The sequence below is a fragment of the Oncorhynchus masou genome, chromosome 17, assembly GCF_036934945.1.
Source record: "Oncorhynchus masou masou isolate Uvic2021 chromosome 17, UVic_Omas_1.1, whole genome shotgun sequence".
Taxonomy (NCBI): Eukaryota; Metazoa; Chordata; class Actinopteri; order Salmoniformes; family Salmonidae; genus Oncorhynchus; species Oncorhynchus masou.
The window spans coordinates 13,248,233-13,275,523 of record NC_088228.1 but is presented as its reverse complement, the minus strand read 5'-3'; the positions used below and the strand labels follow the sequence as shown (position 1 = coordinate 13,275,523).

General features: G+C 43.5%; 1 protein-coding gene across 2 annotated transcripts in view; it reads right to left on the bottom strand.

The window, feature by feature from the left end:
- LOC135558525 (microtubule-associated serine/threonine-protein kinase 3-like) overlaps nt 1-20,999 on the bottom strand; it is a 62,546-nt gene extending 41,547 nt beyond the window's left edge. The window contains exons 1-4 of one of the 2 annotated variants that reach the window (XM_064992387.1): nt 20,807-20,999; nt 19,128-19,159; nt 2,737-2,825; nt 1,387-1,459 (exon numbers count right to left, since the gene is read on the bottom strand). In XM_064992387.1, coding sequence (XP_064848459.1) covers nt 1,387-1,459; nt 2,737-2,825; nt 19,128-19,159; nt 20,807-20,845 — 233 coding nt within the window. In that variant the 5' untranslated portion in view covers nt 20,846-20,999. Of the gene's footprint in view, nt 1-1,386; nt 1,460-2,736; nt 2,826-5,218; nt 5,637-19,127; nt 19,160-20,806 lie in introns of those variants that run through there. The other variant, XM_064992386.1, reaches the window with a different exon arrangement.
- Nucleotides 21,000-27,291: the final 6,292 nt, after the last annotated feature.

The following is a 27,291-nucleotide window of genomic DNA, read 5'->3' as shown; positions in this document are numbered from 1 at the left end:
AATTTAATTGTTGTTTATTGACGTGTTCATGAAGGACTCGTCTGCGAAAGAGACCGTGGTCTCAGCATGACGCCCTGCTTAGTAAAAGGTTGAATACATTTTAGGGAGGGGGCCACAATATTCCTCATGTGTCAGGTTAGAGCCCTGAAAAAACAGCTTATGGCTGACAAATCAGGTCTGACTTAATAAGATTGGGGTTTCTGCACGTATCAGAGCAAGGATTAGTCAACTGATATAGGATGTCTCTTCGGCTTCATATCCCAGGTATATTATTATGAATAATAGTAATATTATTTAATATCAAAGTTCTTTTGACAGCTTTGTGTGTCAGTATTTCAAGCAAGGCGCCACATGGGATTGTTTACATGGCCAAATAACAGCAAACGAGGACTGCAGTCTGAGTACCAACAACTATCTAAAGCACAACACCTTACACACTGCAGCCATAGCATCTACAGTGCATTCGGAAAGTATTCAGACCCCTAGACTTTTTCCACATTTTGTTACGTTACAGCTTATTCTAAAATCGATTAAATTGTTGTTATTTTCCCCCCTCAATCTACACACAATTCTCATAATGGCAAAGCAGGTTTTTAGAAATGTAAGCAAATGTATTAAAAATAAACAATACTTTATTTACATATATATTCAGACCCACTGCATCTATGTCCACTTTGGCATCCCCGAACCCTCGGTAAATGTAACTGTGTCATATAAGCTGATGCAACCGTGTACATGGCCAAAATGTTTCATGTGATTTCCCCCCCACTTATCTCTATAGTTTATGGTGTGGTACACTTACTCCTGTACCATTAAAGGCATTGCCTCACTGTCCTCAAGCCTGACTGGGTTGCAACTGTTTAACACTGAAGGTGATGCTTGAAGCTCACTAGCTCACAATATATGTGACGTGTGATAGGCTCAGGATAAGGCTGGCTGTATCGCATCATCACGGCAGCCCAGAGTAATGAGTGTGCGTACTGCACACCGACTCTCCCTTTAATTGCGCTGACAAATGCCAAGTCCTATGTCCCACGAGTAGCCCTAGAGCCATTTGGCTGGTTTCAGTCTAAAGCACCGTCCTCATTTCTAATAGAGGTATTTGATGCATTGCCGTTGTCATGGAAAAGCGACGAAGGTTATCTACAGTACCATCCCTTTTCTATTCATTTCTGGGGGGGGGTATCCTTTTTGTGAACTAGATCTTTTGGCTACCTATTGTGTGCTAAAGTGAAGGTGCCTTTTGACAGTTCTGAGATGAATTCTGAGATGAATTGCGTACCTGCTTTTTATTAGTAGGACTCCTTCAATAATACAACCAAATTAAAACATGAATTCCTTCTACGAAACTGAAATAATTGAAAGGAGGATTGGACTTTTCCTTACCTGCGTGCAAACTGAAAGTTGGCGGAAGCACTAGCGGAGACATTTCGGGGGCTTTCTTGGGGGCTACTTCCAGCTGAAACACAACAATTAGGCTCTGTTGGTGTTTTATCACTGGATCATGTTTTATTAATGGAGGAATAGGCCATGTTGTTATAACTGCAGTCTGCTGTCATTCTTGAGAGCTGATGATGCACAAGTAAATGACAAGCTGCCCTAAATCCAAAGCAATCTGAATTCAATAAACTCAACGCGTATTTACAACCAAGGAGTCTGGAAAGGACAGGGTTTTGTGATAGGCCTTAACGCACGCTCACTTGATAACTCTCAATTCCGTCCGTAGCATTAAACATTTCTAAACTGTCTGGACAACCTGATTTGTTATGATGAAGTTAAGCGTGTCCGTCTGCTGAGGATAGCAAGAATCACATTCCCTAAGTCCTTCACTGGGCTCACAATCAATAACTATGAATGAAAACAGTTTCTTGGGCCTCCCGGGCGGCGCAGTGGTTAAGGGCGCTGTACTGCAGCGCCAGCTGTGCCACCAGAAACTCTGGGTTTGCGCCCAGGCTCTGTCGTATTCGGCCGTGACCGAGAGGTCCGTGGGGCGACGCACAATTGGCCTAGCGTCGTCCGGGTTAGGGAGGGTTTGGTCGGTAGGGATATCCTTGTCTCATCACGCACCAGTGACTCCTGTGGCGGGCCAGGCGCAGTGTGCGCTAACCAAGGTTGCCAGGTGTACAGTGTTTCCTCCGACACATTGGTGTGGCTGGCTTCCGGGTTGGATGCGCGCTGTGTTAAGAAGCAGTGTGGCTTGGTTGGGTTGTGTATCGGAGGACGCATGACTTTCAACCTTTGTCTCTCCCGAGCCCATACGGGAGTTGTAGCGATGAGACAAGATAGTAGCTACTAACAATTGGACAGCACGAAATTGGGGAGAAAAAGGGGTAAAATTGAAAGAAAGAAAAAGAAAACGGTTTCTTTCATGTGAAATGTATTTCATCAGTTATTCCCCTAAAATGATACAAAAGCTAAAGCAATATGTACATAAGCTTCTTTGGAAACTTGAGCCTCAAAACAGAAACCAAAGAGCGATTTGAGCTTGGCCAGCTCAGCTGCTTCATTTTAATGTGCCTGAGAACTCTGAACACACAGTTTAGCAGTATGTGTTTTTTTGCACTGGCAAGGTCTGATTGGTCTGCTGTCTCTTTAATGCCACATGCTGATTGGCCTGCTATACATTTATCACGTACTGATTGGTGATTGGTCTGCTATGTTTTTACAACATACTGATTGGTCTGCACTCTATCGCATGCTGAGTGCAGTGCAGAGACGGCTGACAACAACACCTACCTGTGGTGAGGGGGAGAGGTGAGAGTGGTCGGGAGAGCGTGGGGGAGGGGGTCCCGACTGCCAGACTCCTTCTCTTGTTGTTACGGCAACTGTGTTGAAAAGGGAGAGAATTGTTTTGTGTGATACATTAGAGTAGTGGAATGTAAACCGAGTTGTGATTTGGGGCTTGGTTGTAACATGCAGGTGTTCTGATTATTTAGCCTGTGTGATACACCATGCACATTTCACCACCAAGTACTGAAAAAAGTCATTCATTTCTAATTCAAATGTATTGGAAAACGATTTGGACCTCTTGTTTTTGGCTTGTACACCTATCTCACACAGTAGGCAGTAGAAATTGAATTACCGTCTAATTTGGTTAAATTGGACAACTTTGCTTAACACAAATTAGTCAGCTTAGCAGTCCATTGATAAGAACACCGTCTCTGTTTTTGGAGGGCCACAGTGCTTGCAGGGTGTGTCCCCACCCGGCTCCATGTCTCCATGACCAAGGGTAGATTTACAGAATGCAAGGAACTCATTTTCAGTTTGTTTGTTTGGTAGATGACTGATCCCCAGCCCCATTGTTGATGTTGCGCTGCCACAGGGCCACTGTAATATCAATGCCATCTCGTTGGCAGTGACCTAAAGTAATTGAGAAGCTCAGACGACAACTGAGCCTGACATTTCTGGGTCGGCATGGAGATGAGATTCATGCGCCTCAAACCAAAGGCATTAACTGGGAGAGATGGTTGTTTAATAGCAGAACTCAACTGAGAATACAAAAGATCCCCTTATAATAAAATTAATTTAATTCATATATACATTTATCAAACTTTGATCTGTCCATGTCAATTGTTTCACAAACCAATTTTCATTTGCAAAAACAACCTGCCAAGATTAAATCAAAATCATAAGCAAAACACTGAGGCAATAGAAAGTATTTCAATATCGGTCTCAGTCAAACAACAAGCTGTATTGCTTGTAGGGACTTTGCAGGGACTTGCACAGTACCATGCTTTAAGAATCTAAGTGCAAATAGTAGACTGACATGTACTATGAACCAACAGAGATTGTGGTGAATGCTTGGTGGTTGACACAGCCGGTGTTAGCTGTCAGATGCACCATGAGATCTTCCACACCCACCAAGATTATAAAACAACTGTGGTAGGCTATGGGCAGACTTGTACACAAAACATTCAGAACTGGTTCTCAAACTCGGTTCTCGGGACCCCAAGGGGTGAACGTTTTGTTTTTTTGCCCTAGCACTACACAGCTGATTCAAATAAACAACTAACTATCAAACTTTAATGATGTGAATGAGCTGCGTAGTGCTAGGGTTGGACTTTGGGGTCCAGAGGACCGAGTTTGGGAAACACTGACAGAGTGACCAGGTGAATCCAGGTGAAGGCTATGATTCTTTATTGATGTCACCTGTTAAATCCACTTCAATCAGTGTAGATGAAGGAGACAGGTGAAATAAGGATTTTTAAGCCTTGAGACATGGATTGTGTATGTGTGCCATTCAGCAGGTGAATGTGTAAAACGAAAGATTAAAGTGCCTTTGAACAGGGGTATCATAGTACTGGTTTGAGAGTGTCAAGAACTTCAAAGTGTGTATCAAGAGTGGTCCACCACCCAAAGGACATCCAACTAACTTGACAACTGAGGAAGGCAATGGAGTCAACAATTTGTAAGTCGCTCTGGATAAGAGCGTCTGCTAAATGACTTAAATGTAATGTAAATGTAACATGGGCCAGCATCCCTGTGGAACGCTTTCCACACCTTGTCGAGTCCGTGCAACTCTATGAGAAAGATGTTCCTAATGTTTTGTATACTCAGTGTATATTGACTGGCTTGCCAACGTCTGCTACTGTAGTGAAATAGATTTTCTTTGTGATTTCACAAGGATGATTTAGAGACCCAAGAAATATTCAACGTTTCACAGATTTTTCTAAGTTAATTTAAGTAATATTCATGTGAATAAATTAGTTTTACTTATATACTTATGCTAGACTATAGCCTATACTGTAACGAACAAGTTGTGAGCCTTCGAAATGACCAACACTGTGTCCCTCCCTACACAGCTGCGGCTTCTGTAAGTCAAAACATTATAGGCAACAATAACGGCCACATTTCTCTATCGGAAACAAAACTCGGGTGGATGTAATCCGACACATTGGAGTAGAGAAATCACAACGCAAAACCATCATGAACATCAACATGAAAACAAAGGCCAATTTGTGCCATTGTTGTGAATGAAAAGGTGCGCTGTTATTGAAGAAAATCTTAAACAAAAAAAGCATAGCCTTATAATTATTAAATGCGACGTAATTTTCCTAAATAGTTGTCCCTGTGGTCTTGGGCTTTGACTCAGACAACCAAAATACTAAATGCAATAGGCTGCACGGGCTCATCCATAAGAGACTTGCATGATCGTAAATGTAATGATCGCTGATTAAAATAGTTTGACAAGTCGGCTGATAGAAGAAAATCAGGTTACCTTTTTGATCTTTTCATCATGGCCCCAGTCACAAAACATGTTTTGTAGCTGGGCAAAACGGTCCAATAGTAATTCTGATCAGACATGATGAATTACAGCGATGCAAAGGGGTACTTTGAATCGAGTTTGGTAAATGTCCACTCTCTCTTGAATAACACAATTTATATTTCCTCGAAATGTTTCGGAGAGTACTCGGTGTCCGAAACCAGAAACTCCGACAAGGGTTGGTACGATCTGACTCCATACCCGTGGAAGCTCAGGCAAGTAGGCGCTAAGCAACTGTTGATGCCATCATCTCTTTATTTCTTCCATGTGAATCTTCGGAAAGGCATCTGTCGCGCACTACACTCTGGAATCTTTCTCAATCACCAAAACATGTTAACTCCAGAAACAGCTAACACCGCGCAGATACATGTGTCAATCCATCAATTGGAGGAGGAGGGATTGCCGCCGAAGGGAGGAAGTTGTCATTTAGACTGGGGGATGTAGGGGGATGTAGCATAATGGCGCGTTTATGTAAAATAATGATAATGGATTTCACCGTCACTGCATGTTGTTCGCATGACTATTTAAAAAGCCTCGGGCAAATTGATAAAATATTAACAAGTGCAACTATTATGCTGCTATTCGACTGTAACACCAGTGTTACACAGTACACTAGTGTATAATACACCCTTATGTTATAGGGAATTCTGACATGCCCCAATATCTATGCATTAAAGATGTCGATGATGAGTAGGCCTCTGACGTTTCTCCTCTCCAACGCCCAGGATGCTTCGAATCAAACTCCCATTAGACAGCTCTGCAAGCTTGTCTGTCTGATTTTTACTATGCCTGAGGATAACAAGTATCACATTTCCTAAATCATTCACCTGGCTCACAATCAATAACAGACAAACTAAACACCTTCTTTGCCCACTTTGAGGATAATACACGCAGCCCGCCACCAAGGACTGCGGTCTCTCCGGTTTAAACGTGTTAACCCTCGCAAGGCTGCGGGCCCAGAAGGCATTCCGTGCCAGTCCTCAGAGCATGCGCAGACCAGCTGGCTGGTGTGTTTACTGACATATTCAAGATGACCAACATTGTTCTTGTACCCAAGAAGGCAAAGATAACTTAACTAAATGACTAATCACCAGTAGCACTCACTTCTGTCAACATGAAGTGCTTTGCGTGACTAGTCAAGTATCATTTCACTGCCACCCTAGACCCACTCCAATTTGCATACCGCCCAAATAGGTCCACAGATGATGCAATCGCCATCACACTGTCTTGCCCTTGGGGCTCCCGAGTGGCGCAGTGGTCTAAGACACTGCATCCCAGTGCAAGAGACATCACTGCAGTACCTGGCTTGAATCCAGGCTGCATCACATCCCGCCGTGATTAGTAGTTCCATACAGTGGCGCACAATTGGTCCAGCGTCATCCGGAATTGTCGACATCTCTAACGCACAGATACCACGGCAGGGCTGACAGTGCGGACTTGAAGAGCAGAATCAACAACCTCTGCATAATCAAAACAATTGCTTTGTGAGGTGTTAAATTCACAGTTAGCCTTTATGGAAATGCAAGCTGAAAAGTAGGCCACCAGTGGCCTGACTTTGGCCCCATGTGAGAGCAGGTGTGCCGGAGCCATGGCCCAGTGAGACGTGTTCTGGCCCGCGTAGATGGAAAAATAAAACACTGGGTTAAATCCTGTATGGAAATGCGCCATTAAGGTATATTTTATCATTACATAATAAATAATGATTTATCTTCTAATAAAAATATAGCAGAGAAATGTACTAGCATAGCAGAGGCATGTTCAATACCAACTAGGCCTTTGTAAGCTTATCCAAAAAGAGACTTAAATTTTACTTTTCAGCTTCATTCAATAGAAGAAATTGCTACTTTATATGTAGAGAAAGAAAGTTCCCCGGTCAATGAACAATCAAAATACATTTTACAGGACTTTATTTTACAATACTTTACAAGCCATTGTGTACAAAATATTAAGAACACCTTCCAAATATTTAGTTGTTATTGTCACGAGTCCGACCGAGGGTGGTTCCCTTTCCCGGGCGGGTGGCGCTCGGCGTCACCGGCCTATTAGCTGCCACTGATTGTCTTTCCACCCCCTCCTTGTATGTTTAGTGGTAGCACCTGTTTATGTTTAATTAGTTTGTCTTTATTAGACAGCCGGCCCGCCTGTTTGTTGTGCGGGATTATTGCAGTGTAACCTTCAGCTCTGTTGTAGAGGTACGTGTTAGTGCCTGGTCGTGATTTGTTCCGTTGTACATTTTGATTCCCTGTGTTTGGGAACGTAACTATTGTGAGCACCCTGTGGTGCGTTGGTGCTATTAAAGACGCACAGCATTAAACTCTCTGTCTCCTGCATTTGACTCCACACCCACGACACCCGGAGCATTACAGTTATTAGGAAGGACATCTACCATGGATCGCTAAAATAATGATTATGATAACACTTCATCAATTTAAATATTATGGGGAGACCTATACATTTGGCAGCCAAGCCCTAGTTATTAGTGTAGCCTATTATCTTCTAGACATGACGTTGAAATATCTTCAAGCCTACATTAAAAACCTCCAGGCTTTCGTCATAAGGGGGCTTCAGGTAGCCTATTGGTTAGAGTGTTGAGCCAGTAACCGAAAGGTTGCTGGAACGAATCCCCCGAGCTGACAAGGTAAAAATCTGTCATCCTGGCCCTGAACAAGGCAGCAAACCCACTGTTCCCCAATTGGCGGTCATTGTAAATAAGAATTTATTCTTAACTGACATGCCTGCTTACATAAAAATAAGAATCAATTCAATTTGAAAAAAATAAGAATAACCAGGTGCAGTATGGAAAAACTGGATCCTGTGTGAATCGTCCTCTGGAATGGCACACGCTAGTAATACTTGTCCGAATAGGGCTATAACATGGCAAAGAATAGGCTGATCAGCGTAGAGTGAGCCGCATCATCCCATGGGATGATTCAAGGCTACAGTGCATTCGGAAAGTATTCAGACGAATAGTCTTATCAGGTCATTTATAAAATGTTATTTTTTCCTCAATCGACACATAATACCCCATAATGACAAAGCGTGAATTTTGTTTTTGTTTTTATGTTTTCTATTTATTGAAAATGGAGTATAGAAATCTAATTTACATAAGTATTCACACCTCTGAGTCAATACTTTGTAGAAGCACCGTTGGCAGCGATTACAGCTGTGAGTCTTTCTGGGTAAGTCTCTAACAGCGTTCCACACCTGGATTGTACAACATTTGCCCATTATTCTTTTCAAAATTCTTAAAATTTTCCTGTGCTTAGCTGCATTCTGTTTCTTTTTTATCCTGAAAAACTCCCCAGTCCTTAACAATTACAAGCATAACCATAACATGATGCAGCCACCACGATGCTTAAAAATATGGAGAGTGGTACTCCGTAATGTGTTGTATTGGATTTGCCCTGAACACATCACTTTGCATTCAGGACAAAAAGTTCATGCCTTTGGCACATTTTTTTCAGTATTACTTTAGATGCATGTTTTGGAATATCTTTTTATTCTCAAAATGGTACAGTAAAAATGCTTCCAGTCCATAACATGCATAGTGGAGTATTTATACTACATTCATCCAATGAGTTTGCTGACAAAGAATTTGAAACATTTCTTTAATGTGTAATGAATGGCATTAATGCCAGTATGTCATGTAAGTAGTTTGAAAGGGTGCATTTTCTAAATGGTGCATTATTTTTGTATGACTACCCCTTCTCTGTACCCCACACATACAGATAGTTGTAAGGTCCCTCAGTCGAGTACTGAATTTCAAACACAGATTCAACTACGAAAAAAGGAGGTTTTCCAATGTCTTGCAAAGGGCACCTATTGGTAGATGGGTAAAAATAAACCGCTCAGGGATTTCACTATGCCACTAATAGTGACTTTAAAACAGTTTGTTTTCTCCTATCACAGCCATTAAACTCTGAGGATGGATCAACAACATTGTAGTTACTCCACAATACTAACCTAATTGACAGGTGCAGAATAAAAATATTCCAAAACATGCATCCTTTTTGCAACAAGGCACTTAAGTAATACTGCAAAACATTAGACAAAGAAATATAAAAAATGTCCTGAATACAAAGCATTATTTTTGGGGCAAACACAACACATCACTGACTACCACTCTTCATATTTTCAAGTATGGTGATGGCTGCTTCATGTTATGGGTATGCTTGTCATTGGTAAGGACCAGATGAAACAATACTGCTAGTACAAACTCGAACCCAGGCGCAGAGAAACACAGAAAGCAGAGGTAAGGGTAAATCCATAATTTTTACTTAGAGTCAAAACAGAAACAAGGCAACCACACAAGAGCACACTAAATAAAACATGAGACCGAAGCAAGGATACAGACCAAATGAGGAACCTAAATAACAAGGCAACCAGGTGAACATAGAAAGTAATTGAACACAGGTGAATCCAATAAGAAATAATCAGGGTAACCTGGAAACTAGAAAACAGGACAAGGGTGCCCTCCAGCGGTAACCTAAGGAAACAACAATCAAAAAACAGAAACTGTGACAGACTTCCTGGCCTTCACAAACAAGTGGTGAGAGAGGAGTCTTTCAAGAACCTGGCGAACATGTTGGCTGTGTTCAACCATGGACCTGGAGAATGTCATCCAGGTACACACACACAAACTGGTGAAGGAAGTCGCGCAGCACACATTCACCAGTGCCTGGAAAACTGCTGGAGCATTAGTAAGTCCAAATGGCATGACACGGTACTCATAATGTCCATTTGGGGTGTTGAACGCAGTCTTCCGCTCGTCTCCCTGTCTGATGCGCACCAGAATGTACGCGTTCCGTAAATCCAACTTTGAGAAAGCCTTTGAGAGACTCCATGGAGCTACCGTTGATGACATAAGAGGAAGAGGGTAACGGTTCTCAACGGTAATGTTTTTTAAACCCCGGTAATCGATAAAGGGATATAATCTCCCATCCCTCTTTCCACAAAGAAAAATCCCGCTCCTGCAGGTGAAGTGGACAGCTGAATAAAACCAGCCGCCAGTGCCTCCTCAATATAACTGTTCATGGCTGCAGTCTCTGGACCTGAGAGAGAATACAGACCTCTTCTCGGAGGACTGGTGCCGGGCAGGAGGTCGATGGCACAATCGTAGGATTTTGCTGGCCCTTCGTTTGCTGAAGACCTGACCCAGATCCCAGTAATCCCGACGTATGTGGGAAAGATCAGGCTTGTCATCCCCAGCTGGGGAAACAAGAGAATCGGAAGCCTCCAGATGAGCAGGGCCGGAAAGATGTGGGGAGAATTGCTGGCAGGTGGACTGGCATGAAGGATTCCATCCCAGAACTCTTCCCGAGGGCAAGTCAATTTGAGGATTATGGATAGAAAGGCATGGATGTCCAAGAACCAGGGGAGGCTCAGGAGAGTCCACCAAATGTAACTGGATAAACTCCACATGATAATCCAGGACTCGTAGCTGAATAGGCATGGTGAGTTGCTTCACCTTCCCAGACCCTAGGGATTGACCATCCAGCGCAGTGACCGACAACGGAACGTCCAGCTTAGTGAGAGGCAGCCCCTGTTGGCGAGCTAATGTGTGAACCTGAAAACAGCAAGTAGCCCCAGAGTCTGAAAGCAGGAATGTCCAACTGCCCATTGTCCCACCGCAGGTTGGCCAGAAACAAGGTGCGTACCATGTCAGCAGCTGGAGACTATCTGACTTGCCGGTATTCTCCCGTCTACTGATGAGTCATCCCGTTTCCCGTCAGCTCGGGACTGGAGGCACGGAAATGTCCAGACTGTCCTACAGTAAAGACAACGCTGCTCATTATTCTTGAGCCTTTTCTCCAGAGCGGAAAGTCTGGTGCATCCCAATTACATTGGGTCCTCTGGAAGGTATGAAGGAGAAACAAAGCCGGATTGAGTACTCTGACGGGGTGCAGAATAAGCAGACGCAGCATTATGCAGTGGAACAAACGAAGAATCGACTTCCTCAGCGGAACCCGAAACACTGAACCTCTCCGTCCTCTCACGACGACATTCCTGAAGCCGGTTGTCAATCCGGAATGCGAGGACGATAAGCTCCTCCCAGGGTTGTCCCGGGGAGCCAGGTCATCCTTGAGAACCTTGCTGAGTCCATTCAGAAAGGTTGAGTGAAGTACCTCTGTATTTCGGCGACCGTCCGAAAGTCAATGGCGTAATTAGCTACGCTCCGGCTGCCCTGCCGAAGCGCAATGAGTCTTTGAGCAGTGTTCCTGCCACTGATGGGGTGATCAAAAACCCTCTTCATCTCCTGGGTGAAGCTTTGCCAATTAAAACAAATGTCCGATTGCTGCTCCCATATGCCCGTGGCCCAGGCCAGAGCCCTTCCTGAGAGCAAGGAGATGACGTATGCCACTCTGGAATGCTCGGTGGAAAACATTGAGGCCTGCACCTCGAAGACCAGCGAGCATTGGAGTAGGAACCCACGACACCTCCCAGGATACCCCATAGCTCTCCGGTGCCGGGAGATGAGGCTCCTGAAGGGCGGAAGACGCTGAGCTGGTAGGGAGTGGAGGGTTAGGAACAGCCACAGGTGCTGCAGCTGTTGCTCCCATCTGTCCTGTCTGCAGAGCGGACATAAGAGTTCTTAAATCATTCGACAATGTCTGCAGCCACACCTCATGGAGACAAATCACAGTTCCATGGTGGGTGAGAGCCGACCGTAAATGGTGAAGTTCGGAATGTTCCTCGGACAATTGAGAAATCTCTGCTGGATCCATGGTTGGTTTAGGTCTATTGAAACAATACTGCTAGTACGAACTCTTAATCAGGCGCAGAGAAACACAGCAAGCGGAGTAAGGGTAAATCCAGAACTTTTACTTAGAGTCTAAACAGAAACCAGGCAACCGCACAAGAGCACACTAAATAAAACATGAGACCTAAGCAAGGATACAGGCCAACTGCACATCTATCACATTTAATTGCTATATTGTAATTATTTTGCCACTATGGCCTATTTATTGCCTTACCTCCCTTATCCTGCCTCATTTGTACACACTGTATATAGACTTTTTCTATTTTATTATTGACTATGTTTGTTTATTCCATGTGTAACTCTGTTGTTGTTTGTGTTGCACTGCTTTGCTTTATCTTGGTCAGGTCTGTCACACCCTGACCATAGTTTGCTTTGTATGTTTATATGTTTTGTTTGGTCAGGGTGTGATCTGAGTGGGCATTCGATGTTGTGTGTCTAGTTTGTCTGTTTCTGTGTTTGGCCTGATATGGTTCTCAATCAGAGGCAGGTGTTAGTCATTGTCTCTGATTGGGAACCATATTTAGGTAGCCTGTTTGGTGTTGGGTTTTGTGGGTGATTGTTCCTGTTCTTATGTCTGTCGTGTGTTAGTTTGCACCAGTATTAGGCTGTTTCGGTTTTCGTGTATTGTTTATTGTTTTTTCTTCAGTTTCATTAAACATGGATCGCAATAGCCACGCCGCATTTTGGTCTGACTCTCTTTCACCTATAGAAAACCGTGATAGAATCACCCACGTCAACAGGACCAAGTGGCGTGGTATCGGGCAGCAGCAGGAGCAGCGTAATAAGGATTTCTGGACTTGGGAGGAAATCCTCGACGGTAAAGGACCCTGGGTACAGCCTGGAGAATATCGCCGCCCCAAAGAAGAACTGGAGGCGACGAAAGCGGAGAGGCGCTGGTATGAGGGGGCAGCACGGCGACGCGGATGGAAGCCCGAGAGTCAGCCCCAAAAATGTATTGGGGGGGCTCACAGGAAGTATGGCGAAGCCAGGTAGGAGACCTGCGTCAACTTCCTGTGGTTACCGGGTGGCTAGAGAGACCGGGCAGGCACTGTGTTATGCTGTGGTGCGCACTGTGACCCCGGTGCGGGTGCATAGCCCGGTGCGGTACATTCCAGCTCATCGGCCGGGCTAGAGTGAGCGTCGAGCCAAATGCCATGAAGCCGGCTCTACGTATCTGGTCTCCAGTGCGTCTCCTTGGGCCGGCTTACATGGCACCAGCCTTGCGCACGGTGTCCCCGGTTCGCCTGCATAGCCCAGGGCGGGCTATTCCACCTCGCTGCACTGGCAGAGCGACCGGGAGTATTCAACCAGGTAAGGTTGGGCAGGCTCGGTGCTCAAGAGCTCCAGTGCGCCTGCACGGTCCGGTCTACCCAGTACCACCTCCACGCACCAGCCCTCCGGGGCAGCTCCCCGCACCAGGCTTCCTGTGCGTGTCCTCGACCCAGTACCACCAGTGCAAGCACCACTCATCAGGCCTACAGTGCGACTCGCCTCTCCAGCGCTGCCAGAGCCTTCCTCCTCTCCTGCGCTGCCGGAGTCTCCCGCCTGTTTAGCGCTGCCAGAGCCTTCCTCAGCGCTGTCGGAGTCTCCCGCCTGTTTAGCGCTGCCAGAGCCTTCCTCAGCGCTGTCGGAGTCTCCCGCCTGTTTAGCGCTGCCAGAGCCTTCCTCAGCGCTGTCGGAGTCTCCCGCCTGTTTAGCGCTGCCAGAGCCTTCCTCAGCGCTGTCGGAGTCTCCCGCCTGTTTAGCGCTGCCAGAGCCTTCCTCAGCGCTGTCGGAGTCTCCCGCCTGTTCAGAGCTGCCAGTCTGCATGGAGCAGCCAGAGCATGCCAGTCTGCATGGAGCAGCCAGAGCTGCCAGTCTGCATGGAGCAGCCAGAGCTGTCAGTCTGCATGGAGCAGCCAGAGCTGTCAGTCTGCAAGGAGCTGCCAGTCTGCAAGGAGCTGCCAGTCTGCAAGGAGCTGTCAGTCTGCAAGGAGCTGCCAGAGCTGCCAGTCTGCAAGAAGCTGCCAGAGCTGCCAGTCTGCAAGAAGCTGCCAGTCTGCAAAGAAGCTGCCAGAGCTGCCAGTCTGCAAGAAGCCGCCAGAGCCGCCAGTCTGCATGGAGCAGCCAGAGCCGCCAGTCTGCATGGAGCAGCCAGAGCCGCCAGTCTGCATGGAGCAGCCAGAGCCGCCAGTCTGCATGGAGCAGCCAGAGCCGCCAGTCTGCATGGAGCAGCCAGAGCCGCCAGTCTGCATGGAGCAGCCAGAGCCGCCAGTCTGCATGGAGCAGCCAGAGCCGCCAGTCAGCATGGAGCAGCCAGAGCCGTCAGTCTGCCAGGATCCGCCAGTCAGCCAGACTCTTCCAGATCTGCCAGTCAGCCAGACTCTTCCAGATCCGCCAGACTCTTCCAGATCCGCCAGTCAGACAGGATCTTCCAGATCCGCCAGTCAGCCAGGATCCACCAGTCAGCCAGACTCTTCCAGATCCGCCAGTCAGCCAGGATCTTCCAGATCCGCCATTCAGCCAGGATCCGCCAGTCAGCCAGACTCTTCCAGATCCGCCAGTCAGCCAGGGGCCACCAGTGCCGCCCCTCAGCCCAGAGGCGCCAGAGCCCCTCAGCCCAGAGGCGCCAGAGCCCCTCTGTCCCGAGCTGCCCCTCTGTCCCGAGCTGCCCCTCTGTCCCGAGCTGCCCCTCTGTCCCGAGCTGCCCCGAGCTGCCCCTCTGTCCAGTGGGATAGGGTCGCCGTAGTTAGGAGGCCAATGAAGCGGACAAGGTGGTGAACTAAGACTATGGTGAAGTGGGGGCCACGTCCAGCACCAGAGCCGCCACCGCGGACAGATGCCCACCCAGACCCTCCCCAATAGGTTCAGGTTTTGCGGCCGGAGTCCGCACCTTGGGGGGGCTACTGTCACACCCTGACCATAGTTTGCTTTGTATGTTTATATGTTTTGTTTGGTCAGGGTGTGATCTGAGTGGGCATTCTATGTTGTGTGTCTAGTTTGTCTGTTTCTGTGTTTGGCCTGATATGGTTCTCAATCAGAGGCAGGTGTTAGTCATTGTCTCTGATTGGGAACCATATTTAGGTAGCCTGTTTGGTGTTGGGTTTTGTGGGTGATTGTTCCTGTTCCTGTCCTTATGTCTGTCGTGTGTTAGTTTGCACCAGTATTAGGCTGTTTCGGTTTTCGTGTATTGTTTATTGTTTTTTCGTATTGATTCGTGTTTTCTTCAGTTTCATTAAACATGGATCGCAATAGCCACGCAGCATTTTGGTCTGACTCTCTTTCACCTATAGAAAACCGTGACAAGGTCGCAGTTGTAAATGAGAACTTGTTCTTAACTAGCCTACCTGGTTAAATAAAGGTGAAATTAAAAATAAAAATGTTATACTGGGGAACCTAAATATTAAGGCAACCAGGTGAACAGAGAAGGTAATTGAACACAGGTGAATCCAATAAGAAATAATCAGGGTAACCTGGAGACTAGAAATGGGTAAGGGTGCCCTCCAGCTGTAACCTAAGGAAGCAACAATCAAAAAACACAGACACTGACACCAGGGAGATTTTTTGGCTTAAAAGAAATGGAATATAGCTCATCACAGCAAAATCCTAGAGGAAAACCTGGTTCTGTCTTCTTTCCAAAGGACACTGGGAGACTAATTCCCCATTCAGCAGAACAATAGCCTCAAACCCAAGGCCAAATCTACACCGGAGTTGCTTACCAAGACGACATTGAATGTTCCTGTGTGGCCTAGTTACAGTTTTGACTTAATTTGTCTTGAAAATCTATGGCAAGACTTGAAAATGGCTGTCAAGCAGTGGAGGCTGGTGGAGGACGGGCTCATTGTAATGTCTGGAATGGAATAAAACATCAAACCACGCTTGACTCCGTTCCATAAACTCCATTCCAGCCATTACAAGGAGCACTTCCTCCAATAGCTCCTCTCACCGCCTCCACTGCTGTCTAGCAATGAACTTGACAGAGCTTGAAGAGTTTTTTTTAAAGAATAATGGGCAAATATTGTACAATCCAGGTGTGCATAGCTCTTAGAAATGTACTTAAAAAAGACTGGTGTTTCTAACATGTATTGTCTCAGGGGACTGAATACTTACCTAATCAAGATATATTAGTGTTCTTTGTCATGAATTTTTGATAAATGTTAGAATATTTCTATCACCTTAACATTTGAGTATTTTGTGTAAATGGTTGATCAAAAATGATAATGAAATCAATTTTAATTCAACTTTAACACAACAAAATGTGATAATTTAAAATGTGGATTGACCAGATTGTTGACTTCTCCGTTTTGAAAAGCTCACTTATGACCTCCACAAGAGACAGCCCAAGTTTGACTTTGGTCTCCACTAGATCAAATCAAATGTATTTATATAGCCCTTATAACATCAGCTGATATCTCAAAGTGCTGTACAGAAACCCAGCCTAAAACCCCAAACTGCAAGCAATGCAGGTGAGGGTGCAGAACCTTGACACTACTCAACTATATTTCAAATTGGACAGAGTGAATGGGGTGATTAGGGAAATGAGCAGATACATGTTGTGTAAGGTGCTGTAAAATCTAAAAACAAATTATTTGCATCTCAGCTAAGGCTAGAAATAGCTAATATATGTTTATTTTTTAAATTGTTCTTTGTGTATGTATATGTGTGTAGGATATGTGTATGTATGTATGTATGTATGTATGTATGTATGTATGTATGTATGTGTGAATAATTTCTGAATGCACTTTATGTCAACAACTGAAACAAATATCAAAGCTCTTTTTTGGGGTGGGATTTTCCTTTAAGCTACTTAACATGCTGGCAAAATGTTCTGATCGGTGCTAATGTATGAGCCAACTAGACAAGATGATCATGAGCAGCACTCACCTCAACTTTCCACAGCCTAATGGTAGACTAACCAATATCCATGTGGAAATTCAGTGTAAATAAAAATCTGACATTGATTTATCAAGACGTGAGTGAGTCTAAGCAGCGCGAAATGGTGCTGAAATAGTTGAACACACGTGGTTATTAGTTATTAGATTTGTTTTATAACAATTTGATGCCTTCAATTGCATTAGCCTACTTTATTCCAATAGTTTTGTCTTTCAGTGATATATTGCCACGGTAATACTTCATGGATCCATCCAGTTATGGTTCAGAAAAAAGTGTGTGTGTTGGGCTATCCGACGAGATGGGTGAAGTGGCCTGCTTTACAAAGTTTAGAACAGGCAGATGGATACTAGTAACAGGCGCTGCCTAACAACCAGCTAGAGCTTAAGAGCGTTTTGCGTGCCAATGCTGCCTCAGCATTACCGCTCCATTTCATACTAAGCCGTAGCCAGAATTTAGCCGTAACCATGACGTCGGTTGGTGGAAATAAAAAAGTAGAGGCTTTATTGCTGGCAATACCTTTCATATATTAAGAAAAGTCTGCAAAAAGTTGGTGGGATGCTAAAGTTGGTGGGGAAAGTATTGGTTTGAATGGTGTGTTAGACTCATTGTAAGTCTGTAGGTCTACTGTTTAACCACATTAGTTCACTCCACTAAAGTGGCTAAGGACCAAATATGGGTCTGTCCACTCATTTCTGTTTTCCATTCAGTCTCGTCTCAGGGCTGAAACAGCCTACCCACCAAGCCAACTCTTGTCCTTTGCCTTGACTGACATGTAATTAGGAACCATGAGTAAAATCCAGTGCGTGATGTGTGAAATTACTTATATTGAATTGCATATACAAATGTGTATTTCCAGACTATTCGACAAGGCCTTACAGCGCATGGAAGTGCATGCCTCAGGACTATACACAATACATATAGCATTTGCATACAATGTGTGGAGGTACACTTGATCTTAAAAAAATTAAAAGAAACAATTACTGTTATGTCAAATATATTTCACCCCACCAGTAATGTTCCCTCTAGACTGCGCCCTTGCATGGCAGCGCACTTTCTCCAGGGCTGCCGCTCAGAGGAAATGCCATGCCGTAGAGACGCGAGAGATTGAACTTGAGTTCGCCCTATATAGATCAACGTTTTTTTCCGTGATCGAATAAACATTGTCAGCCCCTTGTCAATGCAACAAACCAAAACAAATCTAACTTTGCAAGAATGAGTCTCCGATTTTGTTGAGGCAGCAACACAATGTTGTAGGCAGAGCCAGAGCGCAAGAGTAGAATTATATTGGCGGGGTAGCCCAACCGCGGTCTTTCAATCACCCACGCCTTTCAGATCAGAGCGCAGAGGTGCGCGTGTGCACTTTTGTTGATATTCTTTGCTAGTTAGGGAGTTATTCGCCCAGTTATATATAAGTATAGGTCAGCAATGGGGAGTTACTGCTTCCTACAAGAGCACAAAATGTGTAGTCTACATGTCAAGCTGTCTTTGAAAATCCAGTCAGGTAAAAAGCTTGTTTTAATTAAAAGGGGCAGTGTTTTATTTCTAGATAGGCTTGAATATGCAAATAAGCCAATATGCAGAGGAGTAGCCTACATTGTCTAATTCTCTGTATGGTCATAATTCATTTTATTTTGTCAAGTGGTTTCTTGCATCATACAACACAAGTCCATTTACAGTCACCTATTTGGCCCATGGTGTTACAGACCAAGTAAAACGATCATGAATTAAATGTCAAGCCCTTCATAATGTAAAAACATTTTTAAAAGTCTCATGCAATGTAGGCCTGCACTTAACACCACATATAGGCTACTGTAGGATATATAATGGAAATGAAAAGCGAGTGAGAATTTTATGGGATTTGCTCCCTTGATTTTGTTGTTAGTCCACATTATGCTCAGATAGCCACAATAGCCTATTGGCTACTGGCACAAACTGTCAGTGTTCACTGTAAACGTGCGCCGGAAGTTGCACAAAATTCTCACAATGTTCAAGTATCTGTTCAAGGCCTACAATTTGCGCAGTGTCCCAAAGAATTAGAGGGAACATTGCTTATTAGTATCTGCAGCCTCTGTTTTACCACTAGGCACGATCGTTGCCTCTCATGGCAAGTAAAATGTCTGCTACTATGATAAATTGTTGACAGATAAAAACACCTTGTAACACCCTGTGGTTTTGTATCAAACAGTGTAACAAGAGCAGAGATAACCAGTGATGTTCTTTGGTGATACTTACATATTTCCCCTTCGTGGAAGGCTCAGCTCTTTCTGGAATCGAGAAAGAAAGATACATTAAAATGATGACAACGGCAGTAAAGCCTTGCTTGACATCACAAGAGGCTGCTGAGGTACATAATAATAGCCGAAACGGAGCAAATGGAATGGCATCAAACACCTAGAAACCTTGTGTTTGAACCATTCCACAGTCAGCTCCAGTCATTACCACGCGCCCATTCTCCCCAATTAAGGTGCCACCAACCTCCTGGACTTGATATACATTTCAAACACACCCGTTACATCCCCGAGGCATGGAACCAAAGGGTTAATGATTCTCAGAAACAACATGAAAACAACCATGGATGGAGGTTGCCTTTGATTAGTCTTTCAAAGCCCCACCACATCGAAGATGATTCATACACAAACTGTGGCCAACGGTACAGACGGAAAGACTGGCTGATTATTTATGCACACCGTATGACAGCTATGTCCCCTGCTCTCCTCCTTTATGGAAAGATCTTATAGCTCTGGCCTAATTGTGGATATCTTCTCATTCATAGCTGCACATTATGTATGTTGTTCTCTTTGATTTGGTCCTGAAGCCCTTGCATATTGGCAGGCCTATGTTCATAATAATGTACTCAACATGTATGCCAAAATTTCTGTTCCACAGTGTACTCTATTTCCAAAGATAAAAGCAGGTTGTTTTGTTAACCAAAAGTACATTCTCAATTTAGGTGTTTCACGATGCAAATCAGCAATCAAATTAAAATTGCAGGTCCGTATACGGTGAATGAACCAATCAATGTAATAGAATGAAAATACATGTTTTGAATATGTGGACAAGCACATTTCTACCAACATCTCTTTCATAATGGATTTAGAGCAAACAATGGTCAACGGATTTAAATAGCTAAGCCTCTATCCGAGTAATTGGTTGAAATGAAAAACAACAAAACGCGTTAGGCCGTCGGGAGGGCTAGGATTGACTCAGCTACAACCTACTGGCTATAGGACACATAAGTGAGCATAAAGGGATGTTTCTCTACCAGTCATCCATCCCTGAATCCAATTGAGCCCAACGCCCATATCACCACAGCAACCTAGTGATGGTAATACAGCTGCGTTCCTTGAGTCACAATCATTATTATGGCAACACTCTTTGTTTTTTGTTTTTTTGTAGGAGAATAAGACATCTATAGAACATCATGTCTGTCTGTAGAAAAAAAACTGTCTGTTGTTAAATGTATGTATTAACTACACTTGCGCATCCACAAGCTCGCCCTTCAGTGCCACCGCCTACTCAAACGAAGGGGCATCATTCATATGTGTACAGAATGGATCGATATTGTAGCCTATTCATGACCATTTCAAAACAATGTGGCAGTGGGACAATACATTCGATGCGAATTTGTTTTGAGATATCTATCATTTGTGGTCACAACTGGATAGAACTACCCTTGAGGACACCTAAAAGTGCGCCCAATGTAAACCGTTTAGTAAACAGCAATTGACATCCCTACATATCCCTTGAAATAGAGAAAGAAGAGAAACGCATGTGTGCCCTAATGCGTGTCAATACCTGTTTGTGTAGACGATCATTAATTGTCGAATGCCACAACACAAATGCAACGCCTGGTTGTATTATTTTAATCTTCAGTAGCTATGCTGATGTTTTATTATTATGGGGGTTCTTACCTGCAGCCCACGACGCCTCAAAATGTTTGGCTCGTCCATTGTAGAAAAATAAATTATTACAATACCGCTGACTCCCTTTTTCCAATTTCATTCAACCCATACTGCGTCCTACTGTATCCTGCTCATCATCAATGCGACTGGATGAGAGCTGAACAAAACCGAGAATTTCGTTTAATTGTCAGGTGACCGGGCAGCGGTGAGAATTGGGAATGAATGTGCAGGGAGGGACTTCTGACAAAGCGCCTATGGGTGGCAGTGGGCTGATTCATTCAGTTCGGTAACCCTAGCCTATATCATTGAGCCAATGCAACCTTTTTCAACCATGGCTAAATTGTTGAAAGTTTACATGGGGATTTTTTAATCAGGTAGGTGGTATATGCACTAATGACCTATTTGCAGTACCTCCATTCTATATATTTATATATATATTTATTACACCTCTGTTCTGTGTTTGTGTGAACACAAGAAGGAACCAATTGCTTAAAATCCCATTCAGATGTTGTCTATCATGTTGATATACATACTGAACAAAAATATAAATGCAACAGGTTACAGTTCATATACGGAAATCAGTCGTTGGAAATAGATTCATTAGGCCCTAATCTAGGGATTTCACATGACTGGGCAGGGGCACAGTCATGGGTGGGCCTGGAAGGGCAAAAGCCCACCCACTTGGGAGCCACTGAAAGGGGAGCAAGGCCCAGTCAATCAGAATGAGTTTTTCCCCACAAAAGGGCTTCATTATAGACACAAATACTCCTCAGATTCATCAGCTGTCAGGGGGCTGGTCTCAGATGATCCCGCAGGTGAAGAAGCCAGATGTGGAGGTCCTGGGCTGGGGTGGTTACACATGGTCTGTGATTGTGAGGCCAGTTGGACTGGCTAATTCTCTAAAACAACATTGGAGGCGGCTTATTAACATTAAATTATTTGGCAACAGCTTTTAGACCAGGGTGGACTGGGACCAGAAATTAGCCCTGGCATTTTAACACACCGGGACCATTTTGTTAAACTTGATTCCCCTATAACCAAATAATTGTCAGTTATAAGTTAGAGACCCACTAGGCAGAAGATGGACCAGCCCATCTTGCATTTGCCCAAAATGCCAGATGGCCAGTCCATCCCTGCCTTCAGATTACCAAGAACAATGGGGCCACTCTGACAGTCAGATGGAGAAAGGGCTTGATGATCTATGGTGCCAGTCTCCAAGTGGCACCACAATGTTTTCATACAACAATGGCTGTGTCTTGTCATGCGGTGTCACACATTCATTGATGTGAACCGGTAAAATGAATCATTCCTTGTTCTCATTTTGGGCATTGTCTCTAATCCTGAGTTTAACCCAAGGTCATCTTCCCAAGTAAGCATTAATATCCCCAAAATGTTGAGGAGGAAATAACGTAGGTCTAGTATGTCTCTCATCTATAGAGGTTTCCTGTCATCACAGTCATCCCTTTTCCTTAAACATGTGTTTTTATATCTCATATCCACTTATCTTCTCTTACCATGAAATTGTTGCAATTATTTTTCAGTCAAGGGGGATTGAAAAACTATGCATCCAACTTTATCATTATGAAGCTTCATTTGGTTTTGCTCGAGGCACCATATTGAATGTTTACAGGCCACTTTTTTGTCCTCTTTTTTTCTATCTGTCCTTAGCATTGGGATGCGAGGCAGGTCAATTGTAAATGATCAATGATAGTTAGAACTATTCAGCCATGAAAATGTGATAGAAAAATCTCTCTTTTTCTCTCTCCCCCTCCTCTACTGTTCCTCGTCCACAACAAGCCATAGCAACAGAGCAAATTGAAGGTACACCCAGTTGCCCAACAGGATTCAACCAGATGCATGTACTGTTCTGTGATGTGGGGAGTCAACAAGGACATGTAGTACCAAAAAGAAAATTGCTACAGTTTGCTACAGATCTGCTAAGTTTAAATCATTCCTAAGCACAATGAAATACTTTTGATAAAGATACTGTATGATGTACCCATTGACGCTTGAAGAATATAACTTGTAGATATGCTTAGTTCAACTGTCGTACTCCATCAGAACCCGAAATATAATCTTATTTTACTCCAATGTTTGTTAAAGTAAATAGAAACAAACACTATAGAGCCTCAAATCATGGTTAAAACTATATCCATGAATTTGAGTGGTTACATTTCTCCAGCCCCATCCCTCAGTTTTTTTCTGAAACGGGCAGGGATGACAGACATATTGTTAATGTTTCTACTACAGATTGCCACTATAGAACACAATATGTTCTCAGTGCCATTAGAGGGAGACATGCAGCCGTTCTACAGTATGTCCTGTTAGGCTCCCTCACTGGAAGCTCCATCCTTACCCTGCCTCCTTGACAATCTGCCCTGAAGATCCTTTCACATTGTGTGTGTGTGTGTGTGTGTGTGTGTGTGTGTGTGTGTGTGTGTGTGTGTGTGTGTGTGTGCGTGCGTGCGTGTGTGTGTGAGAGGATCTATGTTTACACTCTGTCTCCTGATGGGACACCACACAGTGTGCACACGTAAACATCAGACTGTTGTTTGTGAATGGAGCGTGAAGCAAACCATGCAGTCCAACAGAAATCCATCTCACATCATCATAGGAAATGAATGACTCATTTAAACGAAAGATGCCATGGGGTCAATTTATACAAATGTAGGATTTTATTTTGAGGCAGTTTGCTACATCAGGCAAGTAATCGTGCAGCAACAGGAAATGTGGATTACAATTATAATTCATTTTTGTAGGGGTTGATATATTTTTTGTAAGTAAAAATTACAAATTTCAGAAGCCTTTTTAAATGTCAAATACACTACAAGTCTTACATTTCCTGCATTGCGGTACAGTTTTCCTGCAATAGGATGATCAAATTAAGATCCTAAATCTGTATGAAGTTGAATGTTATCTAAGTAGGGCTCAGAGTTTTTCCAGGTAAGGTCACATTGTCAGCAAAACTCAGGTCCTTCCTAATGAAACACATTTCAGAGGGGGAAAATGGGTGAGATATTTGGGAAGAGAATGCTCACCAGCGCTTATGTTTCTTATGGATGACTATGGTTCAAACCTACTCAGATTGTAGATATTTAAGAAATGTAATAATTACATTTTCATGAATTGAAAACTTAATTGAATTGTAATTGAAAGCTCAATTAAATAGAATTGGCCCAAAGTGACATCTTTGCTTGTCATACCTGCATTGACATTGCTACATTGTATAAAATTATTGCTATAAAATTATAGTTATGCCATGAACAAAAAATGTAAAAACTAGAAATAATAGTTCTAAAACAATTGTTAAATACTGATACGTTCTTATAAAAAACGATTCAAGCTACTCAACAATACACCTTCTAAATACATATACCAACTCTTGAAAAGAGCATGCCCAAATGTCCACCCATTCAGTTAGTTAGATGGCATTGAAAATTAAGTGAAGAATGAGTGGTCACCCATATATGTGACAGGGTTGGGATCAATGCCAATTGAAGGCAGTCAATTCAGGAAGTAAACAAAAATGACAATTAAATAATCTGAAAAGGGGCATTTATTTTCAATGACTTCTCAATAAACTGAAAAGTAGAATCTATTTATTTTAAAGGTTTTACATTTCTGAATTTTTTTATTCAAATCACTTCCTGAATTGACTGCCCCTAATTCTAATTAACCCCGATAGGCTATACATCACTGTCACTTGCGGAATCCAGAATGTGCTTGTGATTGTGAGAGGCATTGCTCTGTCATCAGTTCACATGTGATTAAATTGTTGCAGTTTGCCATTCAGTCTCAAAAATAGACAATTTCCTTTGTAATGCTGGCAGTGGGCTTAAGGCTGATTACTCAATAGCATGTCATGAGAAATGTTATGTCACTGTCGGTCTGCCGATGATTCGTACTTGGTCACCTTTCACACACTTTTTTTTCATCATGTCAGTGACTGTTAGAAAAAAAAGTGCTAACTAGAACCTAAAAGAGTTATTCGGCTAACCCCATAGAAGAACCCTTTGAAGAACCCTTTTGGTTCCAGGAAGAACCCTTTTGGCTTCCATGTAAAACCCTCTCCACAGATCCATCCACTATAATGAATGATTAAAGGATATACAGTAGTGTACGTAATTTACTTGACAAATGATGCGTGAGTATAGGCTAAAACTATTCTAAATGATTTACAATGCCTTTGGTTCTCAGGGATCATAAAGATAATACAGATTATTTGATGGACAATATTAGTTGTATCAATACGGTAATATATTGTATATGGAAACAATCCATTGGAATCCATCGACACAGCAAGAGCTTAAATGTTTTCAGATATAATTAATATGATTTATTTAAAGAACTACTAGCTCATAGAACATGAGATATATACAGTACCAGTCAAAAGTTTGAACACACCTACTCATTCAAGGGTTTTTCTTTATTTTTACTATTTTATACATTGTGGAATAATAGTGAAGACATAAAAACTATGAAATAACACATATAGAATCAAGTAGTAACCAAAAAAAGTGTTAAACAAATCAAAACATATTTTAAATTTGAGATTCTTCAAGGTAGCCACCCTTTGCCTTGATGACAGCTTTGCACACTCTTGGCATTCTCTCAACCAGCTTCATGAGGTAGCCACCTGGAATGCATTACAATTAACAGGTGTGCTTGTTAAAAGTACATTTGTGAAATTTCTTTCCTTCTTAATGTGTTTGAGCCAATCAGTTGTGTTGTGACAAGGTAGGGGTGGTATACAGTAGATAGCCCTATTTGATAAAAGACCAAGTCCAAATTATGGCAAGAACAGCTCAAATAAGCAAACAGAAACAACAGTCCATCATTACTTTAAGACATGAAGGTCAGTCAACGCAGAACATTTCAAGAACTTTGAACGTTTCTTCAAGTGCAGTCACAAAACCATCAAGTGCTACAATGAAACTTGCTCTCATGAGGAACGCCACAGGAAAGGAAGACCCAGAGTTACCTCTGCTGCAGAGGATAAGTTCATTAGAGTTACCAGCCTCAAAAATCGGCATTTAATTGCACCTCAGATTGCAGACCAAATAGATGCTTCAGATTTCAAGTAACAGACATATCTCAACATCAACTGTTCAGAGGAGACTGCGTGAATCAGGCCTTCATGGTCGAATTGCTGCAAAAAAACACACCACTAAAGGACACTAATAAAAAAGAGACTTTCTTCAGGTAGCCTGTTGGTTAGAGCGTTGGGCCAGATCGAATCCCCGAGCTGACAAGGTAAAAATCTGTCATCTGCCCCTGAACAAGGCAGTTTACCCACTGTTCCCCGGTAACCCTGAGGTCCTGAGTGCTCTGGAGAAGGTTTTCATCAAGGATCTCTGTACTTTGCTCCGTTCATCCGGACTAGTCTCCCAGTCCCTGCCTCCAAAAATCATCCCCACAGCATGATGCTGCTACCACCATGCTTCATCGTAGGAATGGTGGCAGGTTTCCTCCTGATGTGAGGCTTGGCATTCAGGCCAAGGAGTTCAATCCAGAGAATCTTGTTTCTCATGGTCTGAGAGTCCTTTAGGTGCCTTTTCGCAATTAAAATTGGTCTGTCATGTGTCTTTTACCGATTGCTCAGTTTGTCCGGCCACAGTGTTCTTGGGGACCTTCAATGCTGCAGACATTTTTTGGTACCCTTCCCCAGATCTGTGCCTCGACACAATCCTGTCTCGGAGCTCTACGGACAATTACTTCAACCACATGGCTTAGCAAAAGGTCTGAATACTTGCGCAAATAAGGTATTTCTGTTTTTTATTTGTAATACATTTGCAAAAAATATCTACAAACCGTTTTCACTTTGTCATTATGGGGTATTGTATGTAGATGGATGAGGGAAAATATATTTAATCAATTTTAGAATAAGGCTGTAACCTAACAAAATGTGGAGAAAGGGAAGGGGTCTGAATACTTTCCTAATGCTCTGTATATACAAATACATATATATTTAAATCCTTTACATAATGATGACAATACATACAGTATAAGTTCAGAAGGAGTGCTCATCTGACAGTGGAGAGGTGTGGCCATGCAGGAGCTGTATAAATGAAAGCATGTCTGGAATTTCATTCATAACATTGACATCTCCTCTGAGAACAAACCTACCATGCCTAGCTCAGTCACACAGTGCTTTCTCTTCTCTTGGGTGGTCCTCCTCTTCGGCCTCTGTCAGGGGGAGGGCCGACCCCGCCTGGGGCAGGAGGAGAACCAGAGGGCCTTGGTCTTGGAGTCAGTGAAGACAGGGATGCTGAGCTCCATGGGGATGGAAAGGGAGGCCAGGCCCAGGGAAATGGCTTCAGAAGAGGAGCTGATGAGGATGCATAGGCTCTACAGGGAAACACTGAGGCAGCTGAGAAGGAGCTCCAGTCAGGAGGGGGAAACCCAGCGTTCCCCAAGGAGGGCATCCACTGTGCTTCATCCAGCCACAGGTGGGTCCTTACTTAAAGACACATCGTTACTGTACTGGTTTCTAC